Source organism: Haliaeetus leucocephalus, unplaced genomic scaffold, assembly GCF_000737465.1.
Source record: "Haliaeetus leucocephalus isolate CR32 unplaced genomic scaffold, Haliaeetus_leucocephalus-4.0 Scaffold439, whole genome shotgun sequence".
NCBI lineage: Eukaryota > Metazoa > Chordata > Aves > Accipitriformes > Accipitridae > Haliaeetus > Haliaeetus leucocephalus.
The window spans coordinates 6,004,804-6,019,409 of NW_010972875.1; the positions used below are offsets into that span (position 1 = coordinate 6,004,804).

Here is a 14,606-nt window from a genome sequence, read left to right on the forward strand (position 1 = left end):
GGGAGGGGCAGGGGGAGAACCTCAAAAACAAGACTTCAGCTGAGGATGGCCCTGCAGCTCTGGCAACAGAGGCTGGGTTGTATCATGGGGATCACTGTGTATTTAGGACACATTCTTTAGATGTTACTGTAAGCTTTTAATACTAGGATGTTAGGAATTAGCATGAATATGTATTTGGGTAATTGCAAAATAAAATAAATTTACTCCAAAAATATGTTACCTTTCTTCCTGCCTCTTGTCAAGTACTATCCTGAAAATGAAATAGTGCTGTTATACATATTGGCATAATCCCAGAGAAGCCTAAGGTGGTATCACAGTCCATTTCTTTGGATGCTCCAGGGCAGGGTTAGTGGTGGTATAGTACCCATACCACACATTTGGCTAATAGGTACTTAGAAACTGCCAGTGACTAATTCCCTGTAACATCCAGAAGCAATTGATGCAAAATGTATCCTTGGTATTAGAAAGTTTTACCCTTACTAACTGAAATCTACTTTGTTGCATTTTAAGCCCAGCATGTCTTGACTTAACCACTGAAGTCAGCAGCAGCCTTTCATGTATTTAAAGACTGGTATCACATCCCCTCTGTCTTCTCTATACTGTATTAAATACCAGATGTTGCAGGTTCTCTATACATCCCACTACAGCATATGCCTTTTTTCTTTCTACAACAGCTTCACCTTAGTCCACGTTCATCTTGTGAGCCACAGATCCTTTTGTTCAGAGCTGTTATCTATTCCCTGTCCTGTATATGCATATACAATATTCCTGTTGGGTGTAGACAGGAATTTGAATGCATCCTTAACTGAATCACATCCCACATTTTCAGACTGTTTCTTGAGTTTGTCAAGGTCTTGACAGAAAGACAAGACAGCTAAATAAAGAAGACAGAGCAGAAGTCACTTTCCTTTGAAGTGAGATACTTTTAACACTGCAATATCAGGGTACTTACCCACCTGTTTTCTACTCAAATGAAACAGAAACACCATTACTCAAAGTCAATATACTCTGAGTAATCCCATTGGTTAAATTGGGAGAAAAAAAATACGACATGTACTTGTCAGAATAGGTTTGAAAACCCTTTTACTGGCTTCCGTAGCTTGAGTGGCTTGAAACATGGGCTAAAGTCTGTGTGGAACCGAGAAAGGCATGTCATCATAACTGTCCAGGTTATCTGTTTTGGGAAGGAAAACTAACATAATAGTTGCTTCCCATCACATGCAGTCAAGAATGTCAATTTGCATGCAATAAAAGTAGTACCGGTTTATTTGAAGCTTCCCAGTCAATGGGCAGCCTGCAAAATGCATTAGTAGTATCTTTCCTGTCCTTAGAGTCATTGCTGCTTCTATTACAGGCAGAAATCAGTAAAAAATAAGACAAAGGTAACAATTCCTCATCACAAAACATGTGTAAGGTAGAATTCACTACTATTGTGACAACAACCTGCACTGTCATGATTTAATACCTGCCAAGGATACTACTGCTCAGAAGATACAGTTTCCAGTACTACCCTGTGCAAAATTTGTAAAGACCAACTGTGACGTATACGTGACATCCATGACAGGATGGATTTATAAAAGACAGCTCTGAGAAGTTGCTAGGTAACAGTGTCTTGTCCTCACAACCACTGAGCAGTGATGATCTGTTCTCACGGTGCAACGCTGCAGCCTAATGTCCTTGCTCAAAATTTCTGTGTATACAGATTTTTAAATAAGAACAGATCTGAGCTGATCTCTCTAATTTACAGAATGTTTCCTTTGCCAACTTTCTAATAGTCTGCCTAATCCATCACTCTTACACCAAACACAGCTCTCTATATTTCTGGGAAATCACAGCCTGTTTCTGAATGCCCACTCTTTCTGGAAGACCAATAAGGAAATTTTACAGCAGAAAGCTCACCCCTCTGCCCAACTTCATTAAGAGAAGACATAACATACAATATTGCATTCCATGTATGCATTTGGTCTGGTGTCAGCTCCCGATCAAAATAAGTGTTACGGCAGTAGATACAGGAAAGGGACTTTGAAGTTTATGGACCATCTGAGAAAAGATTCACTCTGCAACAGCGCTCTCAGAAGACCTGAAACAGCCTAGGGGAAAAAAGATGGTAGCACCAAAACAAATCCAACTAAAAGGCAAATTCCCCACAACCCATCATAAATAATAGAAAACATCTGCTGCAGACATAACATCACCAGGATTTGTACAATTGACTATGACAGCCAAGGAACTCTGACACTGACAATGGCTTTTCTTGGGCTTTATTTTTGTCCAAGCATGTTAACACGGCTTACCCATTCCCTTGCTTCGTTTCGTTCTTCCTGTTGTTTCTAAGAGTAGAGTAAGCAATACATTATAGATCCTTACCTTCTCGAGTTAGAATTTCAAGGCTAAAAAGTCACCCTCTGAGGAATGAGCTGGTACAGCAGCTCCCAGGGGCCTTGTGCCTGAGGTAGACACAAGGTCTCTGAAGGAACAGCTCAGCTGCCCTATCTGCTCACTGTGATGCTTTATTCCCCAGCAGGGCAGGCAAAAGCCATGAAAACCTCGCTGCAAGAGCCAGAGGAAAAGAAATAGCCCCACCTTAGTACGCAGAGAGCTCTGAGAGGCCACGTATCTTTAGTCAGATCCATTATAGCGGGAAACAAAACTGTAACTCAGGTTGATACTTAGAGTGATCCCAGACTGCCCGACACTGGTGTCAGTGTCCTGCTTGTGGCAGTTCCGATCAGTTCCAGCCAGGAGAAGAGTTATTAGCTTAATAAATTCCTTCAGCCAGAAGCCAAATATTCTCAAAAACACAGTTTTTTGGAAGTAATCATCATAATTTTCTGCTGGTTTTCTTATTTTTCAGTGTATTGCCCTAAGCATTCTTTGTACTATCTAGAAGTAATGGCTCCACATTAAAGACTCTCTAAAGGCAAACAAGGGTTTTCAAGGTTGCCTTACACCCTCTGCAACAAGTGCCACAAATCAAGTGCATCTGAAACCTCCCTTGCTGCTGTTACAGACACTCTTTCCAAGTAGGCCAGAAACTTGCTTTTCACCAAAATAAAAGCTTCACAGTCATTAGGTGCCATGATTTTAGGCCATGCTGTACAGTAAGCCCTTCACAGAAGCACTCCTCCACCCAGGACATGCTGTGCTTGCACCTCTCAAGGCACAGTTGCAACCCTGCCAGGATTATCCTACTCGGATAATTCATCACATCCTACTGCCAATGGTTTTTGCTCTTTGGGAACCTGGTTTATTAAAATTTCTTCATAACAGAGGTATGTAGTAAACATAAAAGGCAATGGCACATCTGACCACTACTAAACTACTGACAACACCAAGTTGGGAGGCAGAGTTGATCTGTGTGAGGGTAGGAAGCCTCTACAGAGGGATCTGGACAGGCTGGATCGATGGGCTGAGGCCGATCGTACGAAGTTCAACAAGGCCGAGTGCTGGGTGACCGGGCCCAGAGGGTTGTGGTGAATGGAGTTAAATCCAGTTGGCAGCCAGTCACAAGTGGTGTTCCCCAGGGCTCAGTATTGGGGCCGGTTCTGTTTAATATCTTTATCAATGATCTGGATGAGGGGAATCAAGTGCACCCTCAGCAAGTTTGCGGATGACACCAAGTTGGGCAGGAGTGTCGATTTGCTCAAGGGTAGGAAGGATCTGGACAGGCTGGATCAATGGGCCAAGGCCAATCATATGAGGTTCAACAAGGCCAAGTGTCAGGTCCTGCACTTGGGTCACAACAACCCCATGCAGCTCTGCAGGCTTGGGGAAGAGTGGCTGGAAAGCTGCCCGGCAGAGAAAGACCTGGGGGTGCTGGTCGACAGCCAGCTGAATATGAGCCAGCAGTGTGCCCAGGTGGCCAAGAAGGCCAACGGCATCCTGGCCTGTATCAGCAATAGTGTGGCCAGCAGGAGCAGGGAGGTGGTTCTTCCCCTGTACTGGGCACTGGTGAGGCCGCACCTCGAGTCCTGTGTTCAGTTTTGGGCCCCTCACTACAGGAAAGACATTGAGGTGCTGGAGTGTGTCCAGCAAAGGGCAACCAAGCTGGTGAAGGGTCTAGAGAACAAGTCTTATGAGGAGCAGCTGAGGGAACTGGGGCTGTTTAGTCTGGAGAAAAGGAGGCTGAGGGGAGACCTTATCACTCCCTACAACTACCTGAAAGGAGGTTGTAGCAAGGTGGGGGTCGGTCTCTTCTCCCAAGTAACGAATGACAGGACAAGAGGAAACAGCGTCAAGTTGCACCTTGGGGAGGTTTAGATTGGATATTAGGAAAAATTTCTTCACTGAAAGGGTTGTCAGGCATTAGAACAGGCTGCTCAGGGAAGTGGTGGAGTCACCATCCCTAGAGGTGTTCAGAAAAATGCATAGATGTAGCACTTTAGGACATGGTTTAGTGGGCATAGTGGTGTTGGGTTGATGGTTGGACTCTGTGATCTTAAAGGTCTTTTCCAACCTAAACAATTCTATGATTCTAAACCATAATATTTCCCTGAAATTTTTAAGTTCAACTTCTTTCAGGCACGAAATGGATTCAGGGACTGACTAGCCCCTTCCCCCCCCCCACAAATTCCCTTTTCAGTGCAGTTAATTTCAGCATCTTTCCCAACACACACAGACTTTCAGAAATACTCTCTTTGCCATAGGATCTTTCCATTTCTTCAGAGTACACCTGAGTTTTCCACTTACCAAATGTAGCTTCCTGGGATGTCACATATTTATAATCAGTTGCACCCAGTCAGTGTCTTTCAGGACATACAGGGCTGTTCCTTCACTACATTATTGTGCCACCACAAACCTGCATAGGCACATTCCCCCATTCCAGTGCTCAATACCTTAGTCAGCTGTCCACCAAGCATTTGCACACCAACTACACCTTTTCCTCCTAGAGGAAATGCAGTGTTTTTTAAAAGCTGTTGCTGCATGGTTTAGAAGTCTCCTGTCCTCTGGGGGTGTGTGAATCTGTTCCTTCTAACTACAAAGGCTACTGTTATAAGTGAAAAAATACTCTTTAAAAAAATCTTTTATCTGAAGCTTTTTCAGGGGTAATACTGGAGACAAAAGGAAAAGTTCAAAGAAAACAGAGTTCTCTTATATCCATCGCAGCTGTAGATTTCCTCTGATTCTCACTGCTGCCATCATGCTCTTTTATCATTATTGTATTACATGGTCTGTCATCAGCTGCCACTCTTGGATTAGGCTCAGCTGTGAGCTATTTGAGACACTAGCCTTGATATAACCTGTGTGTAACCAGAGATTTCACATAACACAACTGTACAATGTACTATGCAACTCCCCATTTCTCTTTGGAAAACAATATTGCAGACATTTCAAGTCCTAAAACAAAATTCCCAAGTTTCTTACTGTTGGCTAAATGTTCCACATTAAAGTCTTCTTCAGTGACCACTACTGGCTTTTCTAGACTTTCCTCCTAATCACACAACAAGTGATTAAGGAACATAATTTTGATATGTCTTACCTGATTAGCACTAGATTTATTCTTCCTTGTACTCATTTCAATATCAGACTACTCAGTACAGTTCTTTATTACCACAGATCTTTACCCATTAACCTTGCTAGAAAGCACCACAAAACCAACCCTTCAGAATATAAATCATCTGCCTTGTGTATTAACATATTCCTCATGAAAAAAATTCCACTCTGTTTTTAAACTGGTTTGAAATAAATGTGATGTCTACAATTTCAAAGTAAATAGAAAAATCTAATTAAGCTCCCTTTCAGTATGAGTGAGTTTAGTTCATATCATAATAGTGTTTGGAGCTGTTCATCTCTGTATTGAATCCACTTCAGAATGGATCATCTAAAGGCTTCCTGGACACATACATGGATGCTTGTTTTTAACAGCCAGTGTTATAAGGCACAACAACAGAGCTAGCATCATTTTCAACAGACACCAACACCAGAAGCAAAATGACTATGCAGATTGCCATCATTCTACCTGAACCACAGAAATTATATATAGAGGTCAAAGCAAAAAGTCTGGAACTCTAGGAACTGTTTTCGCTAGTAAAGCCTACCACATGCCCAGCATACCCCTCCAGTGAATGTCTCTGCCACTAAACTTTTGAGCTAAAGTCTTCATAAAGTGCAAAAGGGGAGGTGAGGAGACAAGTCATGCGCCCAGAAATTTCACTGAGAATTTAAACAGACAAAAACACTTGCAAAATAAGGTTTCAAGATTTTTCCAGTTCTTTCTAAAGAATGTATGCATGGAAATTTCCATTGCTTATAATAGACACCTCTTAATACCATATGTCATCTCAAAGTCCCCAGAGCAGGTTACGTTCTTGTTCGTTTGCTTGCGTTTCTCACTTCCCAGCTTGCTGTGATATGAAGGAAAAAAAATATATGGATTATTGCTGTTCATTAAATGTTTCTGCTTTATCCCGTTTCTTTTAAAAGTAGTTGTTAGTTCACACATTAACACTAACTGCAGCAGCAGAGGTATCAGATGTGGAAAGCCAATTCTCTGCAATAACGAAGTCCCAAAGCATTTAGAGCTTTATAGGGTAATAAGGCAGAAAGCAGCTAATGCAGCATGCAATGTGCTAGCAGAATGCGTGAAGCAGTACAGCTTAGATAAACCCATTGGAACCTAATTCACCTTTTGGGTGATCTTAGTAAACAGTTCTATCTACTACATAAATGTGTATTGGTGAAGGGTGATTATGTAAGTTGGAAGGGCCAAATTCTCCTCAGTAAACATTGTAGCTGCACAAACATTCAGGATTTAAACCACTTAAAAAACACAAACTTCTAATAAACTATACATTGATAAAAATCACAGAATTGTTGAGGTTGGAAGGCACCTCTGGAGGTAATCTGGTCCAGCCCTTCTGCTCAGGCAGGGCCACCAAAAGCATGTTGTGCAGGACCATGCCCAGACAGCTTTTGAATATCTCCAAGGATGGAGACTCCATGACCTCTCTTGGGAATCTGTGCCAATGCTTGGTCACCCTCACAGTAAAAAATTGTTTCCGGATGTTCAGGCAGAACCTCCTGTGTTTCAGTTTGTGCCTGTTGACTCTTGTCCTGTCCCTGGGCACCACTGGAAATAGCCTGGCTCTGTCCTCTTTGCACCCTCCCTTCACGTATTTATATACATTGGTGAGAGCCCCACTGAGCCTTCTCTTCTCTGAACAGTCCCAGCTCTCACAGCCTTTCTTCATAGGAGAGATGCTCCTATCCCTTCATCATCTTTGTGGCCCTTTAGCTGAACTCTCTCCAGTATGTCCAGGTCTCTCTTGTACTGAGGAGCCCAGGACTGGACACAGTAATCCAGGTATGGTCTCACCAATGCTGAGTAGAGGGGCAGGATCACCTCCCTTGACCTGCTGGCAGTACTTTGTCTAACGCAGACCAGCGTACCATTAGCCTTCTTTGTGGCAAGGGCATGTTGCTGACTCATGTTCAGCTTGGTGTCCACCAGAAACCCCAGTCCCTTTTCTGCCAAGCTGCTTTCTGGCTGGGTGGTCCCCAGCATATACTGGTGCTTGGGGTTGTTCCTTCCCAGGTGCAGGACTTTGCATTTCTCCTGGTTGAAGTTCATGAGGTTCTCCAGCATATCAGGGTCCCTCTGGATGGCAGCATGACCCTCTGACATATCAGCCACTCTTCCCAGTTTGGTATCATCAGCAAACTTGCTGAAGATACACTCTGTCTCATCATCCAGGTCATTAATGATGAACAGGACTGGACCCAGTATTGATCCCTAAAGTACACTGCTAGTTAGTGGCCTCCAACTAAACTCTGGGCCACTGACCACCACCTTCTGCGCCCTGCCATTCAGCCATTTTTCAATCCACCTCCCTGTCTGCTCATCCAGCCCATACTTCATCACCTTCTCTATGAGGATTGTAAGGAAGAGTGTCAAAAGACTTACTGAAGTCCAGGTAGACAATACCCATTACTCTCCCCTTGTTTCCGATTCCCATGTTTCCTATTCCTTCTATGCCAAAGCATAGACTATCCCCCTCAGCTATAGCATAGCTGAACAGAGCCTACAGAAATAACATTGTAGTCATCACCGGGGGAGTCTACCTGACCTCAATCTTCCAACATCCTTGTCTATATTTTCCTTTTGTTATAGCCCAATATGGTACCTATGCATTTTTAGGATTCCTGGCACCTTGTTCCTGTTGACCCCATGGAAAAATGAGTGTCCAGGCTTTTTCAGACCTTTTCCAACACCTCCTCCTTCTATAGGGGCATTCATCAATTTAAACCAAAGGGTGTCACTATGAGGTATCAAAACCCACTCTTTTTATATATCTCTGTGTGTGTGTGTATATATATCCATGTGTGTATATATAAATTTCCCTCTGTGATTTGCATCAAGGAATTGCAAATTTCTTAACCAAATGCTAATTCTCTACTGTAGGGTAGCTGCAGGGAGTGTTTTAAGTAATAGATACTAATTGAGACGAGCTACTGTATCCAAACTACTTTAAAGGATGAAAAGGCAGTTTACTTCCCAAGCAATCCAAAAATCACTTGGGATTTCAAGTACCAAAAATCCAAACAGAAATGTACTAAAACCCTGTGGGCCTTCAGAGAAACCACATGCTTGCAGTTCCCCAGGCAATGACAAATAGAATTTGCCTTGGCTCTGAAGCAAAAAAAAAGGTCTCAGGAAAGATACCGACTACAAAGACACCATCTCTAGTACCAAGAGCTATAGCTTTCCAAAAGGTTCAGCTGGTAAATCATAGTAGGTGGTAGATTAGCAGGATGCCTTCAATATTTGAGTTCAAGTCCCTCATTTCTAGGCTGATGACGCTGTGCAGTCTTTTGTTTTGTCTCTGGTTTCCAAAGTCTACGCATTCCCACTTTAAACAAGTCTTGCAAAATTAGCAGCAAAGAAAAAATTGCGCTCCTTTATTTTTTCATTTCTATTCCTTTCTGCCTCTCAAATTACTGCTGCAAAGAAAGGTAAAAGTGCCTTCAAGAGACATATCCCTTCTCAGATATAGCTATTTGGATGTTTCATTTCTTACACCAATTACAGTGTGACATTTTATATATCACAATATAATAACTGTAGCTCTTTAAAGAGTACAATTAATTAAGCCTCAGAACAGCCCTGTGAAATAGCCAAGATTTATTATTTTACAGGTGAGTGAACTGAGGCATAGAAAAGTTCGGACCAAAAAGAAACATGAGAAATACTTAGTATGAGCTCACCACAATCATTCTTGCACAGATAGTGTAAGTTTCCACTCATTGCTTCTAACAGCTTATTAATTTGCAAGAAGAAATTCAAAATTGTTTGTTAATTGTGTATAATGGCACTAGTTTTGAATAGTCTGTTAAAACCCCCCCCCCCCCCCCCCCCTTTTTTTTTTTTTTCCTTCCTTTAGAGTTTAGCATACAGCTTAAAGGTCTGGATTTTCAGCTTCTGAAGACACAAGGCATAGAGGGCTTATGAAGGTCATTTAGAAAATAAAAATAATTAATTTCTGAAGCTGCTTATGGTAGAGGATGATCAATTAATAAGCCTTACCTGTCACCTGTACAGTTAATCCAATTATTCTCATGACATATTTTAGCAGCAATAAATCTATACTAAGGCTAGCCTGACTATGTCTTGCAAAACAAGCCACTGAAAGCATGAAAGGAATCATTATGTTATAAATAAGTAAAATAGTAAAGAAAACTCTGGTATGGCTAAATAGCACATATAAAGTAGAACAGAAAAGCATGGTATGGTGGATGCAGCTGCCAGTAAGCCATCTTTTTTAAAATTCTGACAGCATTTCAGGGCTAGAATGATTTTTCATTTCACAAGGAATTGAATTTTTATTACTTGGCAACAGCATGATGTAGGAAGCATAAAAACAAGGGTGAATTTTAATGAAGGTGGTAACCACAGATCCCATTTATTTTATGCAGTCTGCAGCTTCAAATCCTAAGTCCAGGACCACTATCCCCGAGTTCAAAGGCCACCAACTTAAGTAGCTCTCACTTGTCAAATTTCACATTTATCACATGGTGTTGCTCTGCCACAGCATCTTAGTCTCTCTCCAGATAAACCATTTGACAGTGCATTTTATAAGGGGCTCACCAAATTTTGACAGGCAGCCTATAGCTTGGAAACAAGTATTCACCTGTGCCAGCACCTCCAGTCTGTCTTAACCAGTCAACTCAGGCAGAGAATGAGAAAGCCTCAATAGCAGAAAAATATCAGAGTTGGGAGGAAGAAGTGCTCACCAAGGTGCGCAAAAATACATGAACTGACCAATAAAGGAGGAGATTAAGAAGTACTGTAAGAATTAAGTCATTACACTCAAAACAAAGAATAAGTATTTTCAACATGTCACATTAACAGTAAGTACAACAGATTACTATCAGAGAAATTATTTATCCCCTAAAGACCAGCAGCAGGAAACACTGGTCACTTATTTCAACCTCTCTCTGAAATAATCCTCTGGTACACAATACTTCAGGGCTTTCTATCTGAACCTGTTAGAAAGACTCGGCGTATATTAACTTCTTAAAAATAAGGGTAAGCAATAAAAACTCCCAAAATATTGCAGGACCAGTGCAAAGACACTCAACTACAGCTAGGAAAAAGTAGTTCTGAGAAATAATAAATTACCAAAATGATGACATTTCAGGGAAATACAACTAGTAGCCTGCCTTCAGCTGAGTAATTCAAGAAATTTCCTTAAGTGAGCCAATAAGTACCAATATTTTCATTACCAAGTGCCCAAAATTCTGCTACTGTTCAAATGCTATCATTGGGCTGTCAAGTGCCTCATTGGTCATCATCTCATGCCTGGGGTCCCTTAGAGGACTCGCACACAAGATGTGCCCCATCGTTTTGAAAGTTCAGGTAGCATATGTTACACTTAACCTCTCCAACAGCTTAAAAGCAGGAAACTGAATCAAGCCTTTAGTACATGAAATGACCATCAGCAAGTGTGTATGTGCTTGTGCGCAAACTAAAGGCCTGTGCACGTCCCAAAAAATGGTAAGCAAGTTGTTCCAGAAACAGGCTCTAAGGGCTGCCCAACAGGTAAGGTGGAATGGGCAGGCAATTTAGCTTCAAGGCTACCTCGGTACAGCAATGGAGAGGCACCTGCCAGACCCACAGCTCATGATCATCATCACTCCTACTGGCCTATGTGGTGGGTTGACCCAAGCTGGATGCCAGGTGCCCACCAAAGCCACTCTATCACTCCCCTCCTCAGCTGGAGAGGGAATAGAAAATATAACAAAAGGCTCGTGGGTTGAGATAAGGACAGAGAGAGATCACTCACAGCAAAACAGACTCAACTTGGGGAAATTAGTTTAATTTATTACAAATCATATCAGAGTGGAATAATAAGAAATACAATCCAAATCCTAAAACACCTTCCCCCACCCCTCCCTTCTTCCTGGGCTTAACTTCACTCCCAATTTTCTCTTCCTCCTCCTCCCAGCAGTGCAGGGGGACGGGGAATGGGGGTTGTAGTGAGTTCATCACACGTTGTCTCTGCTGCTCCTTCCTCCTCAGGGGCAGGACTCCTCACTCTTCCCGTGGTCCAGCGTGGGGTCCCTCCCACGGGAGACAGTCCTCCATGAACTTCTCCCAACATGAGTCCTTCCCACAGGCTGTAGTTCTTCACAAACTGCTCCAGTGTGGGTCCCCCATGGGGCCACAAGTCCTGCCAGCAAACCTGCTCCAGCGTGGGCTCTTCTCTCCATGGGGCCACAGGTCCTGCCAGGAGCTCGCTCCAGCATGGGCTTCCCATGGGGTCACAGCCTCCTTCAGGCATCCACCTGCTCCAGCGTGGGTTCTTCTCTGGGCTGCAGGTGGATATCTGCTCCACCGTGGACCTCCCTGGACTGCAGGGGGACAGCCTGCCTCACCATGGTCTTCCCCACGGGCTGCAGGGGAATCTCTGCTCCAGCACCTGGAGCACTTCCTCCCCCTCCTTCTGCACTGATCTGGGTGTCTGCAGGGCTGTTTCTCTCACATATTCTCACTCCTCTCTCTGGATGCAATTGCTGTTGAGCAGCAACTTTTCCCCCTTCTTAAATCTGTTCTCCCAGAGGCACTACCACCATCACTGATGGGCTCGGCCTTGGCCAGCAGCAGGTCCATCCTGGAGCTGGCTGGCATTGGCTCTGTTGGACATAGGGGAAGCTTCTAGCAGCTTCTCACAGAAGCCACCCCTGTAAGCCCCCCTGCTACCAAAACCTTGCCATGGAAAGCCAATACAGCCTCACAGGACTTAATAAAGATGTCTTAATAAGAAGGTACAGAGGATGTCTGTCTACAGGCTCTCCACAAGCTCATGAAATCCACTCTTCCCAGTTCTCTATTACACACACTCCTTAGTCTTAACAGAGCTCAGCCTCTGTGCTAGGGAGCTACAATGCTGAGCTTATGGAAACCAAAGTGCCCGGACAGCAGAGGGTCACCTGAAGAGACTGTTTAGAGAGTTTGCTTTCCTGGAAAAATCTTGTCATTTGTTCTGACACAAGATGATGTCTGGCACCACTGACTGCTCTCAGCACACCTAGCTTAATTTCTGTGACTGACTCACCCTTTTTAGGCCAATTCCCAAATTAAATTGTATGCAGTGATTATTTAAAATAAAGGAGCTTAAATGGAAACTTATTTATTACTAAAAATTCAAAATATTTTTTTAAATCACAACGAAGCAATTTCAGATTCTCACATGTTCTGTCACTATCAGGTCTATATGGCAACCAAAGTTTCCAGAGCAACTTCCCTACCCCAGTGAGCATTGCAAGGATAAACCTAGTGCTAATATGTGTGAGGGACTCAAGGTGATAACAAGTAACATAAAAATAATTTAAAATTATATTTCATTATCATGAGGTAGCTCTTAGCACCCTCATTGAAGCACCATGTAAACACATCAGAACATTTTCATCTCTTCCCAGTGATTTTAGCATCCACAACACAGGATATACAGTGTGTCCTGGTGTATGGACAAGGCTGTGTTCTTGTTCAAAAGGAGTCTCAGATGCCAAAACACTGTAGCCTAAAACTGGGCTTCTGAGTTTTGGCTTAGATTCTGAAATTGGTAGCCTGTTGCTCTAATAGCAACCAGTAGCCCTGGTAGCCTTTCTTCTCTCTTCCTTTCAGTCAACTATCTACTCATCTACCAGCAGTTTCATTCATCTCTTCTAACAACCCCTGTGAGAACAGCTCAAGAATATCATCTTCTGGCTGGCTGATTGTCTTTTTGCCTTTTCTAATTATTTTTATGTTTAGCCAGAAAGTACAACCAAGCTTACATTTCACGTTCTTCCCTGCTTCCTTCATTAAACTCTTCAGGATAAGGTAGCATTGATCCTTGCAGTTGTACAGTGTATAAGCACCTTCTAGGGTTTTTCCTATGCAAACACAGAAATCTGTGCTAGCCAAATCCACTTAAAAAACCCCTTACAATAATTATTTCTGTTTTCCTAATACAGTGGCACCATACTCATACATAAGGAGCCAGTTTTTAACATACAAAACATATAAATGATAAAACTTAGTTCCATTATGTTCTCTCTAGAAACATATACACAGCCTCTCCAGTCTAGACAAGACGTCCTTGCTCCTGTCTTGTCTTTTGTCCCTATCCATTAACTCTCATATTTAATTATCTTCATGCCAACTGAGATGAGAGACTGGCCTTGCTCTTTCTGATTTACCAAAATTCAGACAGTCTTTTTTTCCTGTTGGCTGTAGCAACCCTCACAGTTTTAATCCACCTACAAACAGGGGTACTTGTCACAATCCCTCCAGCCCAGCTCACAAATATTGGGGAATCCATCACCAACAACTTGACTCAAATAACATCTGACACAAGTCCCTGCTGTGTGTGCACAGCTTGGTGTCACCAACTGTCTACCATCTCCATTATCACCTGCACAAGTCTGTTTGGGAGGGACAGCGTGACTACAGCTGGAGACTTCCAAAAGCCTGAAACCACAGAAAAGGGTAGAAATAAAAAGGCATCTCCCCCTTCACACAGTCTTTCTCCTGTTTTCAAATTATTCTTAGTTAAGTCTTGAAATAAGTGGCCTGATTTTTTGAAAAGTGCTAGAACCCACAGATCTGCTCTTTGGGACTGTTTCAGCACGTGGCATATATCTGGGTTTTGTGTCTGGCTTTTAAAGTCCTGGCTGTAATTGTGGAATGTAATTGTAGAACTGTTAATGGTCCAGGGAGTTAAGGCAAAAATAGTTGACACCATGGTAAAAGTCTGCATGAAGCTCCATAGTATGTCAAAGAAGAGACACACAAATCTCTATCAGGATATTTTCCAGGGATTATTTTTCTACTTTCCCTTTCCAAACCACGGAAGCCACAGAGAGTTTCTCTCAAAAGAGACTGTTGGTATCACATGTCGAATTCCTGATGTGATTGCCCAGAGAGATTTTTTTCAGAAAACTCTCCTTTGGAGAAAGAAAGAATAGCCTTAGTATAACTGGACTGACAATCTAAACTAAAAATGCCTCAGTCCTATGCTAATCAAAGGATTAGCAACATCATACTCTGCAAAACAGCCAAATTAATAGCGTTCATTCACACATGTGCCAATTTAATTTTTGTGTATCTTTTTAATTTCCTATTT

At 42.6% G+C, this 14,606-nt stretch overlaps 1 protein-coding gene across 1 annotated transcript in view; it reads right to left on the reverse strand.

The window, feature by feature from the left end:
* Window positions 1-7,624, reverse strand: part of GABRA4 (gamma-aminobutyric acid (GABA) A receptor, alpha 4) — a 92,325-nt gene extending 84,701 nt beyond the window's left edge. Inside the window, exon 1 of the mRNA XM_010574551.1 lies at window positions 7,390-7,624. Coding sequence (XP_010572853.1) covers window positions 7,390-7,624 — 235 coding nt within the window. The remainder of the gene's footprint in view (window positions 1-7,389) is intronic.
* Window positions 7,625-14,606: the final 6,982 nt, after the last annotated feature.